General features: G+C 45.1%; 1 protein-coding gene and 1 pseudogene across 7 annotated transcripts in view; one reads left to right on the top strand and one right to left on the bottom strand.

The window, feature by feature from the left end:
- Nucleotides 1-26,325, bottom strand: part of LOC139269514 (tyrosine-protein kinase JAK2-like) — a 375,442-nt gene that overhangs the window by 49,736 nt on the left and 299,381 nt on the right. For all 7 annotated transcript variants that reach the window (XM_070888377.1, XM_070888376.1, XM_070888382.1 and 4 more), the window contains 4 exons: nt 14,479-14,636; nt 11,794-11,905; nt 8,485-8,671; nt 1,222-1,346 (listed from right to left, as the gene is read on the bottom strand). In XM_070888377.1, coding sequence (XP_070744478.1) covers nt 1,222-1,346; nt 8,485-8,671; nt 11,794-11,905; nt 14,479-14,636 — 582 coding nt within the window. The remainder of the gene's footprint in view (nt 1-1,221; nt 1,347-8,484; nt 8,672-11,793; nt 11,906-14,478; nt 14,637-26,325) is intronic.
- On the top strand, nt 24,605-25,462 carry LOC139269590 (N-acetylglucosamine-1-phosphotransferase subunit gamma pseudogene; annotated as a pseudogene).

Raw genomic sequence — 26,325 nt, 5'->3', positions numbered from 1 at the left:
AACATTACAAGGACACCCTCAAAGCCTCCCTGATAAAGTGCGACATCCCCACTGACAGCTGGGAGTCCCTGGCCAAAGACCACCCTGTGGAGAAAGTGCATCCGGGAGGGCGCTGAGCACCTCGAGTCTCATCGTCGAGAGCATGCAGAAATCAAGCGCAGGCAGCGGAAAGAGCGTGCGGCAAACTAGTCCCTTCCCTCAACGATTATCTGTCCCACCTGTGACAAGAGTCTGTGGCTCTCGTATTGGACTGTTCAGCCACCAAAGAACTCACTTCAGGAATGGAAGCAAGTCTTCCGCGATTCCAAAGAACTGCCTATTATGATGATGATGATGATGACTTTGACATTAAACCAAGGTCCCGTCTGCTCTCTCAGGTGGACATACAAGATCCCATGGCAATATTTCAAAGAAGAGCACGGGAGTTATTCCCGGTGTCCTGGCCAATATTTATCCCTCATCCTCATCATCATCATAGGCAGTCCCTTGGAATCGAGGAAGACTTGCTTCCACTCTTAAAATGAGTTCTTAGATGGCGGAACAATCTAATACGAGAACCACAGTCTCTGTCACAGGTGGGACAGATAGTCGTTGAGGGAAGGGGGTGGGTGGGACTGGTTTGCCATATGCTCTTTCCGCTGCCTGCGCTTGATTTCTGCATGCTCTCGGTGATGAGACTCGAGGTGCTCAGCGCCCTCCCGGATGCACTTCCATCACTTAGGGCGGACTTTGGCCAGGGACTCCCAGGTGTCAGTGGGGTTATTGCACTTTGTCAGGGAGGCTTTGAGGGCGTCCTTGTAACGTTTCCGTTTCCCACCTCTGGCTCGTTTGCCGAGAAGGAGTTCCGAGTAGAGCGCTTGCTTTGGGAGTCTTGTATCTGGCATGCGAACTATGTGGCCTGCCCAGCAAAGCTGACCAAGTGTTGTCAGTGCTGCAGTGTTGGCCTGGTCGAGGACACTAACATTGGTGCGTCTGTCCTCCGAGGGGATTTGTAGAATCAACATAACAAAAACAGATTATCTGGTCATTATCACATTGCTATTTAGGGAAGCTTGCTGTGCGCAAATTGGCAGCCGCATTTCCTACATTACAACAGTGACTACGCTTCAAAAAATACTTCATTGGCTGTAAAGCGCTTTGGGATGTACTGAGATCATGAAAGGCACTATATACATGCAAGTTTTTCTCTTATTTAACTATTCACAAAGAGCAATTACTTACAAATACCAAATCCTCTTTCCTGATCTTGTGAAATACCATTTGGCTGACGTTGTGCCTCTGTAATGTTGGGGATGTTGGCACTTCAGAAGCACTGTTGCTTCTCAAGACCAGAAGATTAGATTTATCTGTAGATGTATATAAATACATAAATAAAAAGCAAAGCATTAAATAATTAAAGCATTGAACATTACAGAAGATCATTTGCTGTTCACTAACCATTTCTCTGCCAGACTTAACTCATTGACTATGATTGTTATTCTTCTTACTGACAAGAGATTTATCTGTCCTGGTCTAGCAAGTCTCTTTCTCCCTCCTGTCTGGTCGCCAGCATTCCGATTCCCTGACTGAGGGAGGGAGATCAGACGGCCACTTCGAGACGTCTTACCAATGCGAACCATGGACAGCCACCAAGAGAAACATCCCAGAGTGATCCACCTTCCAATTATATCTTTCTGCCTGCTGGCAGGAGCCTCACATCCACGAGGTATCTGCCCCACTCTGGACAGCCTTGCCAATACTAAGGAGCGTGTGCGCGTTCAGGTTTGGGGGGATGGCAAGAAGGATGTCATGTCACCGGCTTAAAAGTGCACCCGACTTTACCAAGTCATGTTGAGTTATACGCTATGTTAATGAAAGCATTTTAAAGTTATTGTGAATGAAAAGAAAAAAAATGTTTTTGCCAACACTAGAAATTTGGGGGAGAAAAAACGAAATGCTGGCAATACACAGTAGGCTAGTCAGCATTTATAAAACAAAAGCTAACATTTTGGGTACAGCCCAATGTTTCAGTTAGTGTGCTCTCACTATGAAATGTTTCCTTTCAAAACCATGAAGATATTGCAACTAAAATTCTCGCATCTCCGGGTCCGTAAGGAATATGTACGGACTCAGCGAGGCCCCGTAAAAAGCCGGTTTTCCGATCTGTCCAGTTTTAGCTTCGCATCGCCACAGCCAGGACCATTTGCATGGGCAAGATTTCGATATTTGCCCAACTCATGCCCAGCTAATGTCCTTAAAACTCTTGCACCTGGTAAAAGCAGGCGCATAGCCTACTTTTACCAGTGTAAGAGTTTTAAAACATTTAAAAATAAAATTTAAAAGCACATTTTTATGTTAAAAACCCTTCCACTAAAGTAAGTTTATTTTAAACCCTAATTAAAACACAAAAAAAAGCCAAATATATTATTTTTCTATAACATTTCATTAAGTTTAATTTCAATTAATGTTAAATATCTGAGGTGTATTTTTTTATTTTTTTACATTGTGTTTGGGTGTGGTTCTCATTGATAATAATGGGAGCTTGTACTTATGGAGTTCCCATTATTATCAATGAGAATACTGAAACTTTATTGGGAAATTAAGGATAGTGTTAAATCCAAAGAAGAAGCATATAAATTGGCCAGAAAAAGCAGCAAACCTGAGGACTGGGAGAAATTTAGAATTCAGCAGAGGAGGTCAAAGGGTTTAATTAAGAGGGGGAAAAGAGAGTACAAGAGGAAGCTTGCCAGGAACATAAAATCTGACTGCAAAAGCTTCTACAGATATGTGAAGAGAAAAAGATTAGTGAAGACAAACGTAGGTCCCTTGCAGTTGGAGTCAGGAGAATTTATAATGGATAACAAAGACCAATTGAACAAATACTTTGGTTCTGTCTTCACGAAGGAAGACACAAATAACCTTCCGGAAGTACGAGGGGACCAAGTAGTGAGAAGGAGCAACTGAAGGATATCCTTATTAGGCGGGAAATTGTGTTAGGGAAATTGATGGGATTGAAGGCCGATAAATCCCCGAGGCCTGATAGTTTGCATCCCAGAGTACTTAAGGAAGTGGCCCAAGAAATAGTGGATGCATTGGCGATCATTTTCCAACAGTCTATCGACTCTGGATCAGTTCCTATGGACTGGAGGGTAGCTAATGTAACACCACTTTTTAAAAAGGGAGGGAGAGAGAAAACAGGTATTATAGGCCGGTTAGCCTGACATCAGTAGTGGGGAAAATGTTAGAATCAATTATTTAGTGATGAAATAGCAGCGCATTTGGAAAGCAGTGACAGGGTCGGTCCAAGTCAGCATGGATTTATGAAAGGGAAATCATGCTTGACAAATCTGGAATTTTTTGAGAATGTAACTAGTAGATTGGCAAGGGAGAACCAGTGGATGTGGTGTATTTGGACTTTCAAAAGGCTTTTGACAAGGTCCCACACAAGAAATTGGTGTGCAAAATCAAAGCAATGGTATTGGGGGTAATATACTGACATGGATAGAGAATTGGTTGGCAGACAGGAAGCACAGAGTCGGGATAAATGGGTCCTTTTCAGAATGGCAGTGACTAGTGGAGTGCCGCAGGGCTCAGTGCTGGGACCCCAGCTCTTTACTATATACATTAATGAATTAGATGAAGAAATTGAGTGTAGTATCTCCAAGTTTGCAGATGACACTAAACTGGGTGGCGGTGTGAACTGTGAGGAGGACACTAGGAGGCGACAGGGTATCTTGGACAGGTTAGGTGAGTGGGCAAATGCATGGCAGATGCAATATAATGTGGATAAATGTGAGGTTATCCACTTTGGGGGCAGAAACACGAGAATATTATCTGAATGGCAGCAAACTGGGAAAAGGGGAGGTGCAACGAGACCTGGGTGTCATGGTTCATCAGTCATTGAAAGTTGGCATGCAGGTACAGCAGGCGGTGAAGGTGGCAAATGGTATGTTGGCCTTCATAGCAAGGGGATTTGAGTACTGCAGTTGTACAGGGCCTTGGTGAGGCCTCACCTGGAGTATTGTATTCAGTTTTGGTCTCCTAATCTGAGGAAGGACGTTCTTGCTATTGAGGGGGTGCAGCAAAGGTTCATCAGACTGATTCCCGGGATGGCTGGGCTGACATATGAGGAGAGACTGGATCAACTGGGCCTTTACACACTGGAGTTTAGAAGGATGAGAGGGGATTTCATAGAAACATATGAGATGGGACTGGACAGGTTAGATGCGGGAGATTTGTTCCCAATGTTGGGGAAGTCCACAACCAGAGGACATAGTCTTAGGATAAGGGGTAGGCCATTTAGGACTGAGATGAGAAGAAACTTCTTCACTCAGAGAGTTGTTAACCTGTGGAATTCCCTACCGCAGAGAGTTGTTGATGCCAGTTCACTGGATATATTCAAGAGCGAGTTAGATATGGCCCTTTCGGCTAAAGGGATCGAGGGGTATGGAGAGAAAGCAGGAAAGGGGTACTGAGGGAATGATCAGCCATGATCTTACTGAATAGTGGTGCAGGCTCGAAGAGCCGAACGACTTACTCCTGTCCTTATTTTTCTATGTTTCAATGTCTAGTGCCATGTGACTCCAGCTTCTTCCTCCGTATCCCCAAGATGTGGTTACACAGGAAGAGAAGGCCTCAGAATGGAATCGCTGGAGGATGCCGGAGCAAAGGTAGGTGCAGATCTTTTTTCTTATTTTCTGGCCAGCGTCCGCGGGATGCCCAGAACCGGGATTTCCGGGGCCAGTATTTTTTAAACTGCACTGACAAGACCTGGACAAGTACTTGGTACATTTTGTTTGTGATGGCTATGAGTTGCACAATTCCATTCCAGTTAAAATGCCCCGCAATTCACACACATCCTTCATTGCTAAAGCTGCAATTAAGAAGCTGGTGTTTTTTTGTGCCAAATACTTATTTTCTCAACAACTCTTCACACTCTATGAAGCCCAAGTCAATTCAAGATTTGAATACTGCTCTCATTATTGGGTGGCCGTATTCCAACACCTCTCTCACATTCTAGGAAAGAATAAAAGTTCTGCGAGAGGCGACCTGTCTCTCAACTCCAGACTCGAGTATCACACATGACAACGGTCAGTGTTTTAAGATGATAGACAAGCTTTGAACCCAGGTGCCACAGTCTCAGCATTTCACAAGGAAAATCAGTTCTAAACTGGGACTGAAGGTGGTTAGCACAGTCCCCACCACTTGGTGTTAACGCGATTTGCCTGCTTTCGGGGGAGGAAGGGAAAACAAGTACTGAGGAGGCAGAAGGCAGCCGTGAGACTTTCTGGGTCTGTAGCCCCTGACCTCTTATCCAACCGAGCGGGAGAGTATCGAAGTGGCAGAGCCAGAAAGGAAAGCGAGAGTTGAAGGAAAACAAACTCTCAAGCAGCTGCCGGAAGAGGGAAAATGAATGAGGGATGAAAACCTGCAGTTATTGAAGCAAGCAAATCTGTTAAAAGAAGGATTCCAGGACAAAGCATGCTGGAAACAGCCACTGCACTTTATAGGTTATAAGCAGCGCCTTTGTAATTGACTCCCATAGTAATGCCAAATAGCTAGTGCCATTTGCCCGAAATAGGTGGCTGCCCGTGATAAGCATGGTCAATATAAGTAGCGGACCGCATCAACCGAGTAATTTATTTAAAGGGTGGAATCGAAGGCTGTTACAACCGGAGGACACAGATTTACAGTAATTGGAAAAGAACCAGAGGCAACATGAGGAAAAACATTTTTATGCAGCGATTTTTGTTATGATCTGGAACGGTGGTGGAAGCAGATTCAAGAGTAACATTTCAAAAGGGAATTGGATAAATACCTGAAGGGGAAAGATTTACAGGGTTATGGGAAAGAGCAGGGGAGTGGGACTAATTGGATAGCTCTTTCAAAGAGCTAGCACAGGCATGATGGGCCGACTGGCCTCATTCTGAGCTGTATCATTCTATGATTCTATCAGAGTGCACTTTCTCCCAATGTGGATTGCACATGAACACAGGGCAACAACTACATGTATTTCTATAGCGCCTTTAATGTAGCAAACCATCGCAAAGCACTTCAGAGGAGCATTATAAAACAAAATTTGACATCGAGCCACATAAGGAACTAGTAGGGCAGATGAAGAAGTAGGTTTGAAGGAGCGATTAAAATCAGGGATGTTCAGGAGGCCAGAATTTGAGGAGCACAGATATCTCAGAGGGTTGTGGTCCCATGCAGTCCTGAACCGGCTTTTCCAAAGTGAAATTTTGTGCTTGCATGAAATTTTGAATGGGCCTCAGCCAAAACAAATTAGGGGGAACATTGGTTGTGGGGCTGGAGGAAATTACAGAGATAGGGAGCCCATGGAGTGATTTGAAAACAAGGATGAGATTTTTAAAATCAAGGCATAGCTTAACCGGGAGCCAATTTAGGTCAGCGAGCTCAGGAGTGATGGGTGAATGGCACTTGGTGCGATGTAGGACATGGGCAGCAGAGTTTTGGGGGATATTCGGAGGGAAGAACGTGGGAGGCCGGACTGCATTGGAATAGTCAAGTCTAGAGGCACCAGAGGTATGGATGAGGGCGGTAAATTAAAATGAGTTGTTGGATTCAGAGAGACAGTTACAGGCATGCTTATTTAGTGTTTGTTTCTAAATAAATTATATATAAACAAACTGCTAATTGTAGCTTTTAATCACTTTCCATTTTCTTCACGGGAACTTTCTGGGGTATGTTATCTTGTGAAGGTTTATTTTCTTCAAGATTCACTGAGGCTGCTTTGTTTGAGAGGCAAAGAGGATATTCCCTGGTATAAATGTATTAGCTAGATTTATTTGAGCATTTCTGCCACGAAACTTTCAGAATTGGCAGAGTGTGAAAACAACACAGTTATGACTTTATTTAATAAAAAAAAAAATACACTCAAGACTTACACAGCAGGCTCGAAATGCTGGCCAAAGCAGCGAATCAAAGGTCAAAAAACCAAAACCACTAATGGAAGTGGTGCAAGCCTCCAAAGGTGCCACAAAAAACAACTTATGCCTTTAACATTCACATCCCCTGGAATAAATCTACCAAAATTGTCGATTCTGTTTTTGTGCACTGCACGATCAAAGTCTGAAGTGCATATCCTCAGCTTAAGTTGTGACACGTTCCTGTCCAGTGCACTCTCGGTCTCATTCCTTATCCTTACATGTGACTATATTTAGATTAATCATCGGTCAGCTTTTTTTTTTAAAGATGTTGCTCATTTTTGCTAGGTTTTTCGGTGGGCACAGATTATTGATAGCTCTTCCTCTCCCCAATAACTCCCTGCTTATCAATACTACTTTACTAACTGCTCCTCTGGACTTTCTTTTCTCAGTCCTTCTGAACTGCAAATACACTACTATTCCTCCTCTCGAAATGTGTGGAAATCAAGACTCGCTGCATCATCCTCTGCTCGCGTACTTTCCCCAGGGCCTTAAAACTGCAGACTCCTGACTTCCTTCAGTCTTCCCATCCCGCTACAATGTTCAGGGATTAAACTTTGCCTAGCTACACTATTGGTGATCGTTGTAAATGTGACCCGATTATTTGTGCAGCTTTGAACACGTCCTTGTGGTCTCACTCATGTCAGCATGAGGAAACTGCCAAATAAACATAACTGCAAGAACTGTAGTTAAATGCAATCATGGCCAACACTGAAAGTGTGGCGGTCTCCTACAGAAGGTACAGCATGCTCAACTCGTCTGCCTCACATGGAGGAAGGGAAGGAAAACCAAACAGGCCATTTAAAACCTCGCCACAGTTAAAATCGCCCGAGAAGATTTATCCACCGACATTCCACTCCCTTTCCCATAGACTTCAACTTTATCTTGCTCAACTGAGCAGGCAGGAGGGGGCTTCTTCGAATATGCAGATCGGGTTTCGATGACGCCATCTGGGCCCTGACTGCATTTTAACTTGTGGCCTGATTGGGGAATCCATCGTGATTTCCTCCGCCAGCGGGAGGAAATGTCAGAGCCACAAGAGGCCCACAAAGGGTTAAGTTTTTAAACTTTCCTTGTAGGGCCAGTAAGTGCTCCCCCAAGCCCCCAAAAAGGAATGTTTAGACATCCCCTGCCCCTGGCTTCCCCTTCCTGATCACAGAGCCCTCTCAGAACCCCCTCTCTGCAACGTACCCGAGTGCCAGAGAACCATTCCTTTGGTTCCCGCTGGTGGCCTCATGACACCAAGCATCCCGCTCCCACCCGCCCATTTCAGGCAGGCAGCTGACCGGGGTCATACAGATGAGGCCCCGCAGGTTGAGAATCACACTGCCAAAGCCAGAACGGTTTGCTACTCGCCTCGGCTCACCTGCCTCGAGTTAGAATCGGGGCTCACATCTCTAAATCTGTGCACAAGTCACAAGAACATCTCCATGGGTAGAACGTCTGCATAGTCCCAATCAATGAGAAAAAAACACAGTAGAATTTGGAGCCAGCAACTGACCAAACATTTCATTTAAATCTAAAAGGACTGGCTATTTTTGGTTAATGGAAACATTACCTTTCGGTTTTGGTGGACAGCATTTAGTGAACTGAAAGATAATACCATCAGAACGAACAGTCTCCTTTTTGTAGCAGTTCAGCAATTCTTTGAGACTGCTAAAACTCTTCTTTGCTCCATTCAGATTATATTCACTGTTCTCATTCTTGGTAATCAAGCAGTGCCTGCATTCAGTCACATTGTCCTTCTAAATAAAAACCAGAGGACAACTTAAGAAAATACATTCTACCACTGCTATGGATTTTAAAATCAGGTATCAATCAGAAGCTTGCATATTTTCTTCCTCACAATGACTCTATACAATGGAAATGTTAGACTGTCTACCTTGCGATATTGTCCTCACTGATCTAAATATACATATTGCCAATGTCACACTGGGGAACAACGTCTGGGGATATTGTTTCTTTATTAAATTCCCGCTGTTCTGAGCCTCAGTTTTAGCTTTTTCACAAGATGACTTGGCACGGAAGCTCCAAGCAGAACAAAGGGCAGGGAGGGAGGGAGGAAAGGGGAGAGAGGGAGTGAGGGAGGAAAGGGGAGGGAGGGAGTGAGGGAAGAAAAGGGAGGGAGGGAGTGAGGGAAGAAAGGGGAGGGAGGTAAGTGGAGGGAGGGAGTGAGGGAGGGAGGGAAAGGGGAGGGAGGGAGGGAAAGGGGAGGGAGGGAGGAAAAGGGGAGGGAGGGAGGAAAAGGGGAGGGAGGGAGGAAAAGGGGAGGGAGGGAGGAAAAGGGGAGGGAGGGAGGAAAAGGGGAGGGAGGGAGGAAAAGGGGAGGGAGGGAGGGAGGAAAAGGGGAGGGAGGGAGGGAGGAAAAGGGGAGGGAGGGAGGAAAAGGGGAGGGAGGGAAAGGAGAGGGAGGGAAAGGAGAGGGAGGGAAAGGAGAGGGAGGGAAAGGAGAGGGAGGAAAGGGGAGGGAGGAAAGGGGAGGGAGGAAGGAAAGGAGAGGGAGGAAGGAAAGGGGAGGGAGGGAGGAAAGGGGAGGGAGGGAAAGGGGAGAGAGGGAGGAAATGAGGGAGGAAAGGGGAGAGAGGAAATGAGGGCAGAGAGGAATGGGGAAGGAGGGAGAGAGAGAGAGAGAGAGAGAGAGAGAGAGAGAGAGAGAGAGAGAGAGGGAGGGAGGGAGGGAGAGAGAGAGAGGGAGAGAGAGAGAGAGAGAGAGAGAGGGAGGGAGGGGGAGAGAAAGAGAGAGAGAGAGAGAGAGAGAGAGGGAGGGGGGCGGGGGTGAGGAACAGACAGAAAGGAAAGTAAGCAAAGAAAGAACAATCTTTTGGAAACAATCACACTGATCAAATGATTACACTAAATGATGATAACAGAAAGCAACTTCTGCTATAAGCATTGTTTTAAGAATATGCCCCATCACTCCAAGTTTAATCCCCAAGAACAACAGCACGTTGTCATGCAGTCTGTCCAACTCGCACTGAAAGAACTGACGGCTGTGATCTGATCTGTGAGAAAAAGGCATCTAATTGGGAGGGAGCATCTGAGTTATGACTGGAAGGTAACTAATGTAACACCACTTTTTAAAAAAGAAGGGAGAGAGAAAACGGGTAATTATAGACCGGTTAGCCTGATATCAGTAGTGGGAAAAATGTTGGAATCAATCATTAAGGATGAAATAGCAGCACATTTGGAAAGCAGTTACAGGATCGGTCCAAGTCAGTATGGATTAATGAAAGGGAAATCATGCTTGACGAATCTTCTGTAATTTTTTGAGGATGTAACTAGCAGAGTGGACAAGGGAACCAATGGATGTGGTGTATTTGGACTTTCAAAAGGCTTTTGACAAGGTCCCGCACAAGAGATTGGTGTGCAAAGTCAAAGCGCATGGTATTGGGGGCAATGTACTGACGTGGATAGAGAACTGGTTGGCAGACAGGAAACAGAGAGTCGGGATAAATGGGTCCTTTTCAGAATGGCAGGTTGTGACTAGTGGAGTACCGCAGGGCTCAGTGTTGGGACCCCAGCTCTTTACAATATACATTAACGATTTGGATGAAGGAATTGTAATATCTCCAAGTTTGCAGATGACACTAAACTGGGTGGCGGTGTGAGCTGTGAGGGGGACGCTAAGAGGCTGCAGGGTGACTTGGACAGGTTAGGTGAATGGGCAAATGCATGGCAGATGCAATATAATGTGGATAAATGTGAGGTTATCAATTTTGGGGGCAAAAACACAAAGGCAGAATATTATCTGAATGGCGGCAGATTAGGAAAAGGGGAGGTGCAACGAGACCTGGGTGTCATGGTTCATCAGTCATTGAAGACTGGCATGCAGGTACAGTAGGCAGTGAAGGCAAATGGTATGTTGGCCTTCATAGCTAGGGGATTTGAGTATAGGAGCGGGAGGTCTTACTGCAGCAAGGCCTTAGTGAGGCCTCACCTGGAATATTGTGTTCAGTTTTGGTCTCCTAATCTGAGGAAGGACATTCTTGCTATTGAGGGAGTGCAGCGAAGGTTCACCAGACTAATTCCAGGGATGGCTGGACTGTCATATGAGGAGACACTGGATCAACTGGGCCTTTAATCACTGGAGTTCAGAAGGATGAAAGGGGATCTCATAGAAAAGTATAAAGATTCTGACAGGACTGGACAGGTTAGATGCGGGAAGAATGTCCCCGATGTTGGGGAAGTCCAGAACCAGGGGACATAGTCTTAGGATAAGGGGTAGGCCATTTAGGACTGAGATGAGAAGAAACTTCTTCACTCATGAGAGTTGTTAACCTGTGGAATTCCCTGCCGCAGAGTTGTTGATGCCAGTTCACTGGATATATTCAAGAGGGAGTTAGATATAGCCCTTACGGCTAAGGGGATCAAGGGGTATGGAGAGAAAGCAGGAAAGGGGTACTGAGGGAATGATCAGCCATGATCTTATTGAATGGTGGTGCAGGCTCGAAGGACTGAATGGCCTACTCCTGCACCTATTTTCTATGACGAGAGGTTCAGGACCCCGAGATTGATTACTCTGGAGATGAGTAGGTGCAGGAGAGACACCATTCATGATTCTGACGAGAGTAGATTGAGATTGCCACAAATTGCAGAACCAGCAGAAAAGGGTATTGAAGATGGAAAGTACACAGACGGTTTAGATTCAACTACTTTAAGGAGAGGGTGGTGAGTACATGGAATGGACTGCCCAAGGTGACTGTGACAACAGACAGCGCATAAATACTGAATGGAGAATTGGATAGATGTTAAAGGAGTGGCCAATTGGAAGATACTATATTTTGGGAGGTTCCTGATGCACAAGTCTTTTTTGGTTCTGTACTTTTCCATATACAAACATGAACCACTGTCACAGATGTGCACTTACCTCTACAGATACAGTAAGAAAGTACTTGTTGAACTCTTTAGGACTACATCGAAGAATGTAAAAGCCTTTCTGATTCCCTGCCTTCTTGAGTTTATTTACAGCAAAGTCCATCCTGTTGCAGAAAGAAAAGTAGCAATCAAATTATTTTTGAAGAACCTACTTTCTTTATTATTTTATTCCTTGAAGATTGACATACCATCAATGCAAAGTGGGTATGGACCTGGAATTCCTCATCTCACCCAAGATGCCAGGGGAAGCAATGAGAGTTTGCTTGTTACAGTTAATTCACTTTAAATCGGTTCAGGAGACTGGACTGGCCTGGGAATTGACCCGGTGAAGTCTAACCCTGGGAAAATGTGCTTCTAGTTGGGTACTGCTATTGGTATGCTGCTACGCTGCTCCTTCCGCTCCCCGGCCTGCTCCGATGGTGCTCGCAGGCCGGGGACCGCGCAGACTGCTGGGCCAGGCAGCATACCACTCCAGGGAGCAGCACGTGCTGGAGCAGGAGAGCAACGGCAGTGAAAAGGGACGTCAGCAAGGTCCAGGTCGGTGATTGGAGCGTGGGCAGGTACATCAGGAGTGGCGAGATAGGGGCGAAGGAGCAGCGAGAGATTGTAGAGGGACGTGATCGGGGCCCAGGAGAGGCGCGAGTTCGGGGCCGAGAAGAGGCGAGGGCATAGGGGCAGCACGGGCCAGCCCACACTGCGATATGTGTGCGCACTAGGTCCGTGCAGTCATCTTGGTTAATCCTTGCTACTAGACCAAGACCTAGCTCTGTCAAGCCCGTGTGGTGGCTGATGTGCAACGATCACCACACGTTAAAAAAATCCAAGCACAGGCATCTTCCACCCTTCAAGATTTAGTTCGGACCTGGAATTTTAGGTCCATCATTGAAACACCTATGAACTTTTTGACGTGGAAGCAAGTCATCCTCAGTTCGAGGGACTGCCTATGATGATGATGGCTATTGGTAGAGTGTTCATTTTTTTTCTAGCCACATCTCTTCACCTAATCCACGAATAGTAGCCAGCACTGGGTTTGGAAGCACAGAAGTGGTCAGCGGAGGAGCATCATCAGCAACAGAAACTCTCAGTTTTGCTGTGTTACCCAGCTCTGATATAGCCAGCAGCAAAACTGATATTAGAATTGACTAATTCAATGCATCTCTCAAATACGATATGGAGCAAGATATAAAACCACACTTAATCCATCATTAAATTTTTGTGTTGCATTCAAAGCTGTCAAAATATTATTCTTTGACATTTTTGTTTTGAAATACAAAGGGAAAATTGTCCCTGTTGACATGGATATGAAGTGATGTTTAATGCCCGTGCAGTGTCCCGATATATAACTATTTGCTTCCGAGTTTGAAACTCAATATTATTCTTGCAATTTCAGCAGCAGTCACCACTCCCATTCACTTCTCGTCTACAACACATTAGAATCTTGTCACCAGCGACAGCACCACAGAATCTGAATTGGACTTACACATGCTTATAATAAGCAGAGACAATCCCCAACGTACACCTGAGAATTTACAAGGTGCTGGAGATCCACTTGGGGGCAGCACCAATTCATGAATCAAATGGAGAACAAAACCATGGAACTGTAGAAAAGCAATAATGTTTTCAAAATTGTCATTGGTATTTGCCAAACAAACTGTGAATTAAAGTAAGAGCCAATTTTCAGTATTAAAAATCTTTTAGTTTCATTTTTTTTTTTAATTGACTGTGAATCACCTTTTCCTGAAATTGCAAGTAAAGTGTTGGTCGACATTCTCTCATACTTTTACTTATTTCTTTGATCAAGTTTCCTCCACTGCCCGCTGCACCCCCACTTCATTCCCATCTTTATCCTCTCGCTCTGATTGCGCCACACACACTATTGAAAATTGAAAATTCTCATCCTTGTGTTCAAATCCCTCCATGGCCTCACCCCCCATCTCTATAACCTCCTCCAACCCGCCGAGATCTCGGCGTTCCTCCAATTCGGGAGTACTGCGCATCCGCGATTTTAATCGCTCCACCATTGGCAGCTGTGCCTTCAGCTGCCGAGACCTTAAGCTCTGGAATTCCCTCCCCAAACCTCTTCCCCTCTGTGCTTCACTCTCCTTCTTTGAGATGCTCCTTAAAATCTAACTCCTTGACTAAGCCTTTGGTCATCTGTCCCAATATCCCTTTATGTGGCTCGGTATTGTACTCCTGTAAATTGCCTTGTTATGTTTTACAATGTTCAAGACGCTTTATAGTGCAAGTTGTTATTGAAAAGAAGACCCAACCAGCCCAGTTGCAGCTCTATGGCTTAGCTTCTAGCTGTGGGAGTGCAAGCTCAGATGGAGCTGAAGGGGAAGGAGGAAGAGGCAAAATGAGGAGTCCTTCCCTCTCTGTGGGGTGAGCAGGTTTGATGGTACGGCTGAGATTGGGAATTCGCTGCTGGGTTACTGTGGGTGTGAGCATAGCCACACTTTGCTGAAGTACCAACCAGAATTAGCCAAGCATGCTGCTTCCCTTCTCCCCCTCCCAATTTAATATGAGAGAGTTTAAGGTTGTCAGACAACATTGTACAGAGTTCCCATTTAATACTTTCCCTCATACAGTTCAAACAGTGAACAAAATTGGTTTAATAACAGGTTACACTTTTCAGTTTGTATATAGTATTTACTTAAACGAACAGCTCAGCACTTACGAGATGGGCCCATGACAATTGCTCTGAATGTTTTCCAACAACCTCGGAGGTGCAACTTCTTTACAAAGGTAGTGATGAGCATCTGCAGTTAGCCTGTAGTATCCATCAATTAATGACACAAATGAGAAGCCTTCTTTCAGGGACAGAAACTCAACTTCCTATTTTAAAAACAAATGCAAACTGAATAAGCAATTGAACGTATGCAAAGAGACAACTTAAAGAGGAGAAACAATCTTGCACTAGTTCTTATATCACTGACAATGCATTAATGCTGTTGCCATTTCTGAGGTGCACAATTCGGAACAAAATTGGTCCTGAGCTAAATAAAAATTAAGTGCAAATGTTAAACTGCACTCCTGAATCGCTTCTGCAGATGGCGCCACTCGAGATCAGCTGCTCACATTGTAGGGAATTCTAAATCATGACAAGTTTGGTCTTAAAAACACTTGTGCCCCCTCACACTAGACACACCCATCCCTCCTCAAAATCACTCTATTCTAAAAGGGATCTTAATTGTGGGTTGTGGCATGAACCATACATTGTAATTTAAAAACATGATTTGGCCTTTCTCTTAAGTAAAGATGTATATAACAAATTGCAGAATGTTCAAAAAAAAAGTGGTTACACCACAGACAAGAGAAGTGCTCCCCTAGCACCTGCTTCCATATCACTGTTGATGATGTTCGACGATGGGGTTGTGTTTGGTTCCACCTCAAGCTGTTCCATCTTAAGAGTCCATAGGGTACTAGTCGACTGTTGTTTGTCCGATGTGTGTGTTTAATAAACTTATTCCAGGTTGTTTTAAAAGAATTGTCCCTGCTATCAATTTAATGCCAGAGATTTAGAAATCTTACATCGGTCCCAAGGGTGATGCAAATTGAAATGTTATTACCCAGGAGCCCGACAGTAGAGCCACCATCTTCGGTGTAAGAATAAACATGTATACAGGTATTAATGATAACATTGATTCAGTGTGTATGTATAAATGGAACAAGTTAGAGTTTGAGCTGTTATCTATTAATATAATTACAATTAATTTTTCAAAGATTAGAACATTACTACCACTATGAATAAAGGTGACAGTGAACACAGAGTTTTGTAATGTATCCCATTACATTGTCTCACATAGGTTGAGGATTCTGATTCTGACCTGTAACAGGACATCTGGTTCAACATTAGAGAAAAGTGTTTGAAAAGATGCTGCATTTAACGAGTAGAATTTTATAAAATTTATTCTTCATCAAAAACTGTTATTTCAAATAACACAAAAGAAAATGATTCCAAAAATCTATTTGGTCAAGATGGAGAACTAGTGCAACGAAAAGCTGCAACAGGTCATTAGAGGTCAAAATGCACTACTAAAGCAGAGAAAGGAAGAACAAAGGAATGGAAATGGAGGTACAGTACGGTAACATAGTGGTTCTGTTACTGGATGAGTAATCCAGAGGCCTGGACTAATGATCTGGAGACATGAGTTCAAATCCCAACCATGGTAGCTGGAGAATTTAAATTCAATTAATTAAGTAAATCTGGAATAAAAGGCCAGTATCAGTAATTGTGAGCATGAAACTACCGGATCGTTGTAAAAACCTAGGGAAGGAAATCTGCCGTCCTTACCTGGTCTGGCCTATATGTGACTCCAGACCCACAGCAATGTGGTTGACTCTTAACTGCCCTCTGAAATGGCCCAGCAAGCCACTCATTTGCATTCAAGAAGGTTCACCACCAGCTTCTCGAGGGCAATTAGGGATGGCCAATAAATGCTGGCCTTGCTGGCAACGCCCACATCCCAGGAATAAAAAAACTTCCATTAAAAAAAATTTCAGTTTCTATTGTCTCCTTAAAGGTGGTAAATAATTCTCTCCCTCCATGCCTCCCCTAAAGCAAGATGGAACTGAAACAAGCAAATTAAATCCAGAGTAGCAATTTCCCTTTTCTATACCTATTACTGTCTTATACACCTCAATACAACACCTTTCAGTTGCATGTGGGGCTATTCTGAGACACCGAGTTCACCTTCTTTATACCGTGGCTCAGTGAGTAGCTCACTCGCCTCTGAGTCAGGAGGTTGTGGGTTCAAGTCCCACTCCAGGGACTTGAGCACATAAATCAAAACTGCCACTCCAGTACAGTGCTGAGGGAGTGTTGCACTGGAGTGTTGGAGGTGCTGTCTTTCGGACGAGGCGTTAAACTGAGGCCACGTCTGCTCTCTCAGGTGGATGTAAAAGCTCCCTTGCCACTCTTTCGAAGAAGAGCAGGGGAGTTATCCCTGGTGTCCTGGCTAATATTTATCCCTCAATCAACATAGCAAAAACAGATTATCTGGTCATTATCACATTGCTGTTTGTGGGAGTTTGCTGTGTGCACAAATTGGCTGCCGCGTTTCCCACATTACAACAGTGACTACACTCCAAAAGTACTTCATTGTTTGTAAAGCACTTTAACACGTCCAGTGGTCGTGAAAGGCGCTATATAAATGTAAGTCTGTCTTTCTTTCGTATGCCAGTGGCACCAGGACTAACCCCGATCTAAACACCGACTGTGGATGCAAAATTGCCTATTAACTTCACAGCCTCTGTAAATGATTGACCAGGCTACACAAAAAATGTCACCAGAAAATCAAAACATCACAGGGGCGCCTTTTCCCTGTAAACTTAAATCTGCAGTTTATACTGTATACACAAGACTGAGCCCGAACTTACACAAACTTATACATAGTACACCAGATGCTACATTTCTCACAAAACATCATCAGTTGCACACAATATCAAAGTCTGAAGTGATCAGGGAAAGAAAAAGCCACAAGCAAACTTACAAATCAAATAACGTGAGCTACTAGGCACCTGCTCCTACAGACATAGTTTTACTACTCAGCACATTTCAGTCGGGAAATGAGAAGAGACGGCGAAAATACAAATTAAAATGGGAGAAGTAACTGTAAAAATTTACTGGAGACAGCAAACAATATTTTGGACACTACTGAATATTCAACCAAAGCCTTTGCAGGAAATGTTGATTGAACTACATCACGCACTGCGTCAAGGATGTCGGCACAACTTGGTTATGCATTCTAGGGAAAATACCCGAGATGGAGGCATAGTCACATAATAAGCTCCCTACCTTTAAATGATGCACCGCGCACCCCCCCATCCCCCACCCCCGCCAAACTTAAAGCTGAGAGGTGTCTCTTGACTGCACTGCTGTGCAAATGGGAGCACATTTGTGAAAGAGTTAGCAGGCAGATTAAGAAAGATGAGCTCAATCACAAGTCATATGTCTGCTCAGCACATGGACTGATAAAGGAGATAAGCAACAGAACAGAAGGAGCTGTAGAACTGAGGGAAGAGACTGGAAGATGCAGCCTGATGCAATTATTAGGGCACAAAGCATGCCTTTATAGGGTAGCAAGGCAGGTGAATCAACCTGTGCATCTGACAATTAAAACAGTAATACAACCACATGGTATACTTGATTATAGCATACAATAATCCTGGCAGTGCAGAAATGCAGAACTTTGTTCCTAACCCTCAGGTGTGTATGAGAATCAGGGTACACATGCCAAACTATTCTATGCAGGCAGATATTAGCTACAAAAGGGTTGTTTATACTGCCCAGGAGAGGACGTTGTGTATCAAGGTGATAAAACATGATACCTTATTATTGTTTATAGAATACAAGGTAGTATGCTGGATTGCAAATCCAAGGATAAGGAACTCTAATTGAGTTGACATACAAGGATAACAGTTTAGTAAGTACGTTTCCAAAGTATTTAGGATCAACATATGTAGAAATATCCACTGAATTATGTGTTTTGTGAGCCTCAACTGTATCACTCACCACACTGCAAAACTATCAGGATGCTGTTATATATGTAAACCTGTAAATACCTTGTGTAGCCACCAGAGGGCTCATCCCCTGGAGTCCCAAGGAATCCCACAACACCTTGGGAGCACCTGTACTTAAGGAGGCCTCACAGGCTGGAGAGGAACTCTGGAGACCTGCAATAAAAAACTATGGTCACACTTTACTTTGAGCTCACAGTATCTAGTCGGACTCTTCATTCATACATAACAACTGGCGACGAGATACAGATGACGAACCCAACGATGCAGAGAACAGTGGGCATCCTGGAGAAATTTTCGGAGGGAGATGATTGGGAAACCTTCGTGGAGCGACTCGACTAATACTTGGTGGCCGACGCTGGAAGGAGAAGCGAACGCTGCCAAATGAAGAATGATTCTCCTCACCGTCTGCGGGGCACCAACATATGGTCTCATGGAAAATCTGCTCGCTCCAGCGAAACCCACAGAGAAATCGTACGATGATTTGTGCACACTGGTCCGGGAGCATCTGAACCCGAAGGAAAGCGTTCTGATGGCGAGGTACCAGTTCTACACCTACAAAAGATCTGAAGGCTAGGAAGTGGCGAGCTATGTCACTGAGCTGAGACGCCTTGCAGGACATTGCGAATTTGAAAGACATTTGGAGCACATACTCAGGGACTTCCTCGTACTTGGCACTGGCCATGAAGTGATACTTCGCAAACTTTTGACTGTAGCAAGGCCTCAAGACCAGTCCTGACTCCCATTCGCACTAAATTGAGAACTTACACAAAGGAACTGATTCCCGTAATCGGCAGTGCTACTGTAAAGGTCTCCTACGATGGAGCGATGCACAAGCTACCACTCTGGGTGGTACCGGGCAATGGTCCCACGCTGCTCGGCAGGAGCTGGCTGGGAAAGATATACTGGAACTGGGATGATGTCCGAGCGCTCTCGTCCGTTGACAACACTTCGTGTGCCCAGGTCTTAAACAACTTCCCCTCGCTATTTGAACTAGGCATCGGAAAGTTCCAAGGAGCAAAAGTGCAAATCCACCTAATTCTGGGTGCGCGACCCATCCATCACAAGGCAACAGCAGTACCGTACATGATGAGAGAGAGGGTGAAGATCGAGCTAGACCGGCTGCAACGAGAGAGCATCATTTCGCCGATCGAATTCAACGAGAGGGCCAGTCTGATTGTTCCAGTCCTCAAGGGAGACGGCACTGTCAGATTGTGTGGTGATTACAAAGTAACTATCAATCGTTTCTCCCTGCAGGATCAATACCCACTACCAAAGGCAGACGACCTTTTTGCAACGGTGTCGGGAGGAAAGACGTTCACGAAGCTGGACTTGACCTCGGCCTACATGACGCAGGAGCTGGAGGAATCATCAAAGGGCCTCACCTGCATTAACATGCACAAAGTTCTCTTCATTTACAACAGATGCCCGTTTAGGATTTGATCAACCGTGGCGATATTCCAGAGAAACATGGAAAGCTTACTGAAGTCGGTCCCATGCACGGTGGTCTTCCAGGACGACATCTTGGTTACAGGTCAGGACACAGTCGAGCATCTGCAGAATCTGGAGGAGGTTCTTAGTCGACTCAACCGCGTGGGGCTCAGGTTAAAACGCTCGAAGTGCGTTTTCCTGGCACCTGAAGTGGCGTTCCTGGGGAGAAGAATCGCGGCGGACGGCATCAGGCCCACCGATTCGAAGACGGAGGCAATTGAGAACGCACTGAGGCCACAGAACGTGACGGTGCTGCGGTCAATTCTAGGACGCCTGAACTACTTTGGTAACTTCTTACTGGGTCTTAGCACATTGTTAGAACCACTGTACACCTTACTGCGCAAAGGAGACGAATGGGTATGGGGTAAAAGCCAAGAAAATGCCTTTGTAAAAGCCAGAAAATTGTTATGCTCAATCAAATTGCTTGTGTTGTATGATCCATGTAAGTGTTTGGTACTAGCATGTGATATGTCGTTGTACGGTGTCGGGTGTGCAACAAGCTAATGAATCTGGGAAATTGCAACCGGTTGCTTATGCATCCAGAAATCTGTCTAAGACTGAGAGAGCCTACAGCATGATTGAAAAAGAAGCGTTAGCGTGTGTTTATGGGGTAAAGAAAATGCATCAATGTCTGTTTAGGCTCAAATTTGAATTGGAAACTGACCATAAGCCACTGATATCCCTTTTTTCCTGAGAATAAGGGGATAAATACTAATGCATCGGCCTGCATCCAGAGATGGGCGCTCATGTTGTCCGCGTACAATTACGCCATCCGCCACAGGTCTGGCGCAGAAAACTGTGCCGATGTTCTCAGTAGGCTGCCATTGCCCATCATGGGGTGGAAATGGCACAGCCCGCAGATTTAGTCATGGTAATGGAAGCATTCGAGAGTGAGCAATCATCTGTCATAGCCCGACAGATTAGAACCTGGATGAGCCAGGACCCCTTACTGTCCCTCGTAAAAAATTGTGTGCTTCATGGGAGCTGGTCCAGTGTCCCATTGGAAATACAGGAAGAGATAAAGCTGCACCAGTGGTGCAAAGATGAAATCTCTATACAGGCAGACTGCCTTCTGTGGGGTAATCAGGTAGTGGTCCCCAAGAAGGGCAGGGAAACTTTCATAAGTGATCTCCACATTACTCACCCAGTCATTGTAATGATGAAAGCGATAGCCAGATCCCACGTGTGGTATCGATGCAGACTTAAGAGTCCTGTGTGCACAAATGTAACACATGCTTGCAGTTAAGCAATGCACCCGGGGAGGCGCCATTAAGTTTATGGTCTTGGCCCTCCAAACCGTGGTCCAGGGTCCATGTCGACTATGGAGGACTGCTTTTGGGTAAAATGTTCCTAGTGGTTGTAGATGCATACTCCAAATGAATTGAATGTGAGATAATGTCGACAAGCACATCCGCTGCCACCACTGAAAGCCTACGGGCCATGTTTGCCACGCACGGCCTGCCTGATGTCCTTGTGAGCAACAACAGGCCATGTTTCACCAGTGCCAAGTTCAAAGAATTCATGACCCGTAATGGAAACAAACATGTTACATCTGCCCCGTTCAAACCAGCATCCAATGGTCAGGCAGAGTGAGCAGTGCAAACTATCAAGCAGAGATTGAAGAGGGTAACTGAAGGCTCACTGCAGACTCGCCTATCCCGAGTCCTGCTTAGTTACCGCACGAGACCCCACTCGCTCACTGGGATTCCACCCGCTGAACTGCTCATGAAAAGGGCACTTAAGACAAGGCTCTCGTTAGTCCACCCTGATCTACATGAACAGGTAGAGAGCAGGAGGTTTCAACAAAGTGCTATCATGATAGCGCAAATGTGTCATGCGAAATTGAAATCAAGGATCCTGTATTTGTGTTGAACTATGGACAAGGTCCCAAGTGGCTTCCTGGCACTGTTGTGGCCAAAGAGGGGAGTCGGGTGTTTCGCGTCAAACTTTCAAATGGACTCATTCACCGAAAACACTTGGACCAAATCAAACTCAGATTCACGGACTATCCTGAGCAACCCACCTTGGACCCTACCTTTTTTGACCCCCCAGCGGTTGACCACGAAGCAGAACCCATCACCCGCAGCAGCCCAGCAGGACTCACTACACCAGGCAGCCCAGCAAGGCCAGCTGCATAGCAGCCCAGCGAGGGCCCAACAAATAATTCACCAAAACCAGCATTTTCACCGAGACGATCAACCAGGGAAAGAAAGACCCAGATCGACTCACCTTGTAAATAGTTACATGATTGACTTTGGGGGGGAGGGGGGGGGGCGGGGAAGGGGGAGTGTTGTTATATATATAAATCTGTAAATACCTTGTGTAGCCACCAGAGGGCTCATCCCCTGGAGTCCCAAGGGATCCCACAATCCCTTGGGAGCACCTGTACTTAAGGAGGCCCCACAGGCTGGAGAGGAACTCTGGAAACCTGCAATAAAAGACTAAGGTCACACTTTACTTTCAGCTCACAGTATCTAGTCAGATTCTTTATTCAAACATAACACATGCTGTGCCTCCTTATTTCCCAGCAGAAATCCAGAAAAGACAAAGCACCTAGAAATCAGCGCTTTCCATCATGGGAACTTCAACTCGTTTATTCACCCATTTAGGACAGAAATTTTAGGAGGAATACCCCTTGCCCTAATTGACACTCATTATTCACACAGTGAAACAAAGGCTACAAGATAGCTTAAAAGTTATAGTGCATTTAGAACACATTTTTCAGGTTGCTGCATTGCAACTGTATTCTTATGTTCTTATTGTTAGGCTGTAGAAAACCCCTAGAAAATCTGCCTGCCAAGCATTGGGTGTTGAAAAGTATTACTGAGATTTATGAGCTGGAACTGAATGAGATTATTTAAAGAGTGGAATTCTTTTGTTATTCTGCATACCATCTTGTCTCAGCACACTCTTCCCTCCATCCAAACATTGGTCTATTATCAACACCACCATATTTCGGTCAGTAATCGTGTTAGTTCCAGGGCCTCTAGCGCATGAAATAATTGTGAATGCTGCGGTTAGCTACATATTCAAAACTGCAATTTCAAATTGAACGCAAATTTAGCTAGTAAAAGACCAGCGCTAGCTTCCTCACTCACTCGCAATAGTTAAATGCATTGTCTCGTGTTGTACTGGGCCATACATATCGGGAAGGTCTCATTTTTGCATGCTGTGGCAAGTTAGATCAGGTCACCACTACTGGTCCAGGAGTTGGGAAGGAGGGAGGAAAACACTAGTTAAGCCACAGCTAGAGTACTGCGTCCAGTTCTGGTCACCACATTACAGGAGAGATGCAATTGCACAAGAGGGTACAGAGATGATGTTGCCAGAAGTAGAGAATTTTAACTATGAGGAAAGATTGGATAGACTGGGGTTTTTTCTTTGGAACAGAAGAGGCTGAGGGATAATTTAATCGAGGTGTATAAAATTATGAGTTGCCGAGATAGAGGGGATAGGAAGGACCTATTTCCCTTTGCAGAGTGGTCAATAACCATGGGACATAGATTGAAAGTAATTGCCAGAGAATTAGAGAGGAATTGAGGAGAATTGTTTTAACCCAGAGAGTGGTAAGGGTCTGGAACACACTGCCAGAAAGGGTGGTAGAGGCAGAAACCCTCATCACATTTAAAAAGTACTTGGATATGCACGAGAAGTGCCGTAACCTTCAAGGCCTCGGAGCAAGAGCTAGAAAGTGTGATTAGGCTGGGTAGCCCTTTTTTGGCTGGCACAGACACAATGGGCCAAATGGCCTCCTTCTGTGCTGTAAACATCTATGATTCTTTGCGAAAAAAAACAGCCAGGGTTCCTGTTCTTAAATCACTATCCAGTAAATGCTCGCTGAGGACAGGATAAGGCTCCCCACAATTAAACAGCCCACTGACACGTTCTACCTTTACACATGAAGAATGGGCATATGGGTGATGCACCATGCCATGAGGCAGCAACTTCTGGCAAGTATAGATGTAGGCTTGGATTGCAACCAATTGCAAACACTTGCACTATCATGTTTGGATCTTCTTGAAGATGCCCCCATGAGTGTTGAATAAAAACTTCAAATTTTGAAGAAAATAATGTAATTAAAAACAGAAGGCTCAATTTTCCCCAATTATCTGCGCCGTTTTTTTTGGCCTGCAGGTTTTTTTTTGGAGTAAATTAAAACCTCCAAGCTTCCCTAAAGTTTCTGCGCTAGCGTAATTCACTTAGGAAGGACTTTTTTAGCTACGATTTTTTTTTTTTTACCTCATTGGGGGTGTAACCTGCCAACCGCGGCAATTTTGGCCATTTAAGCAAGTTTGGCCAAATATGATTTACTCCAATTTTTCTTAGGATGGTGTATGTGACCGCTCTGGAAAAACCTTCCGGGCAGTTAACAAAATCGGTGCAGGTAAGAGAATCAGTGCAGCAGATGTAGTTCCACGGCCGGGACAGCAGCAGCAGAGGGGGCGGGTGGGGAGGCCCTTCGGCCAGGGTTAGGAGCAGCACCATGAGGGGAGATAGGCTTTTGGCAGAAACACTTAAAAAATTTAATGCTGGAATGCTGCTGCAATGTGCAAGGTGCTTGTGCAGGTTGCTGTGAGCTGGCCAGAATGTGTTGTATGTTTCACTTTCCAGCCTCAGCCTGCAGTGTGTCCCTCGTTACTCTGGCAACACAATCTTTTTGCTGCAGATCTTCGGCTCCACCCCCAAAGCTAAAGGACAGGCTAGGCGGCGCCAAAAACGGGGAAAATTGGATGATTTTTTGCTCAGCTGGATCGCCACGGTGATGGGTGGCGGCCTATTGGTGCTGCCGGCCTCCGGGTTCTCAGCATCTCAGCCGGTAAAATGAAAATTGTGGAAGAGCCCAACACCTACAGGCTAAATAATCCTTTCCTGTCCCAAGTGAATAGACTACAACCGAAAATAAGCCCCGCTGCGATCTCAGGCCCTCCTCATCTGCACAGGCTTGCTGGGAAATGCTTCAGTATGATCGAGTCTGCGTACAAGTACGAATTCTGCACTTTCCACTACATCACAACCCGAGCAGACATTTAGCTGGAATGCTTATAGTGGGATCCTGGGAATATGGCAGGAATGGGAGATTGAGAACAACACATTTGTGGGAATGTGGATGAAGGAAGGAGATTCCTGTGGCACCAGGAACAGAGAGACAAAGGTTCTTCTAACATGTGCAACCAGCCACAAACTGGCCCACGTTTCCGAGCCCAACACATGCATCTACTGGTTGACCCAGACGCCGATGGCCTGCCACTCCCACTCCTTACTGGTTTACCCGGCTCTGAAGGAAGAGCTGCGAAATAGATGGGACCACGTGGAACAGACACTGTACTATGACCTCATTACTCAACAAGGCTACAGGAAGTTGCTGCAAGCAATATTTGAAGACACGGGTTAATCTGAAAACTGCCGGAGAGAAAAAGGCTCAACGGGAAACGGAGGAGCAAAACCGCTCACAGGAGACGACCCTGGGCAGGTGCATCGAGGAGTAGAATAAACTCTCGGCTGAGGTCCAGAGGCTGCAGGGTTTACTGACTCGCCACAACATCTCCGCACGCCTGACTGCGAGTGAGGAAATCCCCATAGTGACCGGGCACCAAACCCTGAGGAATCAACGTCTACGAGGAGACGTGAGGCTGCGTGACGCTGCGCTGTGATCAGCACCGGGTGCAGGCGAGCCTGGACACGGGTTTATTCATTCTCCACCATCACCTGTTCGAAGCAATGAAAAGAGGAAAACTCCTCGTCTCCACAAGAACTCCTGGTGCCGGCTCTGCGAAACCTGCTGATTTTAAACCTGGATTCCCTGTGAAAGTCTTCCTTTATTCTCATTCTGTGTTTGCAGAATGGATTGTAGTTCAGCCCTGGGATGTTTCCAAATTATTCTCATTCTGTGTGTGCAGGGTGGATTGTCGTTCAGCCCTGGTTTCCAAATTATTTGAAAGTTGAATAAATGTTGAGTTTGTTTCGACAAAAAAAAATTTGGACCCCAAAAAACAGGCGTAACTCTTCAAGTAAGCCAAAAAAACGGCTTTGGGGAAAAGTGAGTCCATATTACTGAAAATATACTATAAACACTGCAACTATAAAAAAGTCCACTCCCCTTTAAGAGTTCCACTTCACCTCTCTTGTACCCATTTAAAATGCCTTTGAAGGGAAAAAACATAATCCCAACACAAAAAAACAATATTCATTAAAAAATGTTTTGCATAAATTCTGGAGCACAGAAAATGAAGTCAACCATAAAATCATAGGCAGAAGAAAATGGGCACATAACATAGCTCATATTCTTGCATGTCCAATTTCCTGACCCCTTGTACAACTGAAAGCAAAATCAAACCCAATGATTCCAATAAAAGTTAAAACAATGAATAAAACTTCTAATTTAAGTACGTCATTTGAATATTCTTGTGACCATTTTAGAATGGACAATCAACTGCAACATAGTTCTGCAAGGGCTAAAGGTTACAAAGCAGTAAATATTTTGGTAATTTGATCCGTCCCCCAATTTGAACTACGA

The sequence above is a fragment of the Pristiophorus japonicus genome, chromosome 1 (genome assembly GCF_044704955.1).
Source record: "Pristiophorus japonicus isolate sPriJap1 chromosome 1, sPriJap1.hap1, whole genome shotgun sequence".
NCBI lineage: Eukaryota > Metazoa > Chordata > Chondrichthyes > Pristiophoridae > Pristiophorus > Pristiophorus japonicus.
This window is presented reverse-complemented; position numbering and strand designations above follow the sequence as displayed.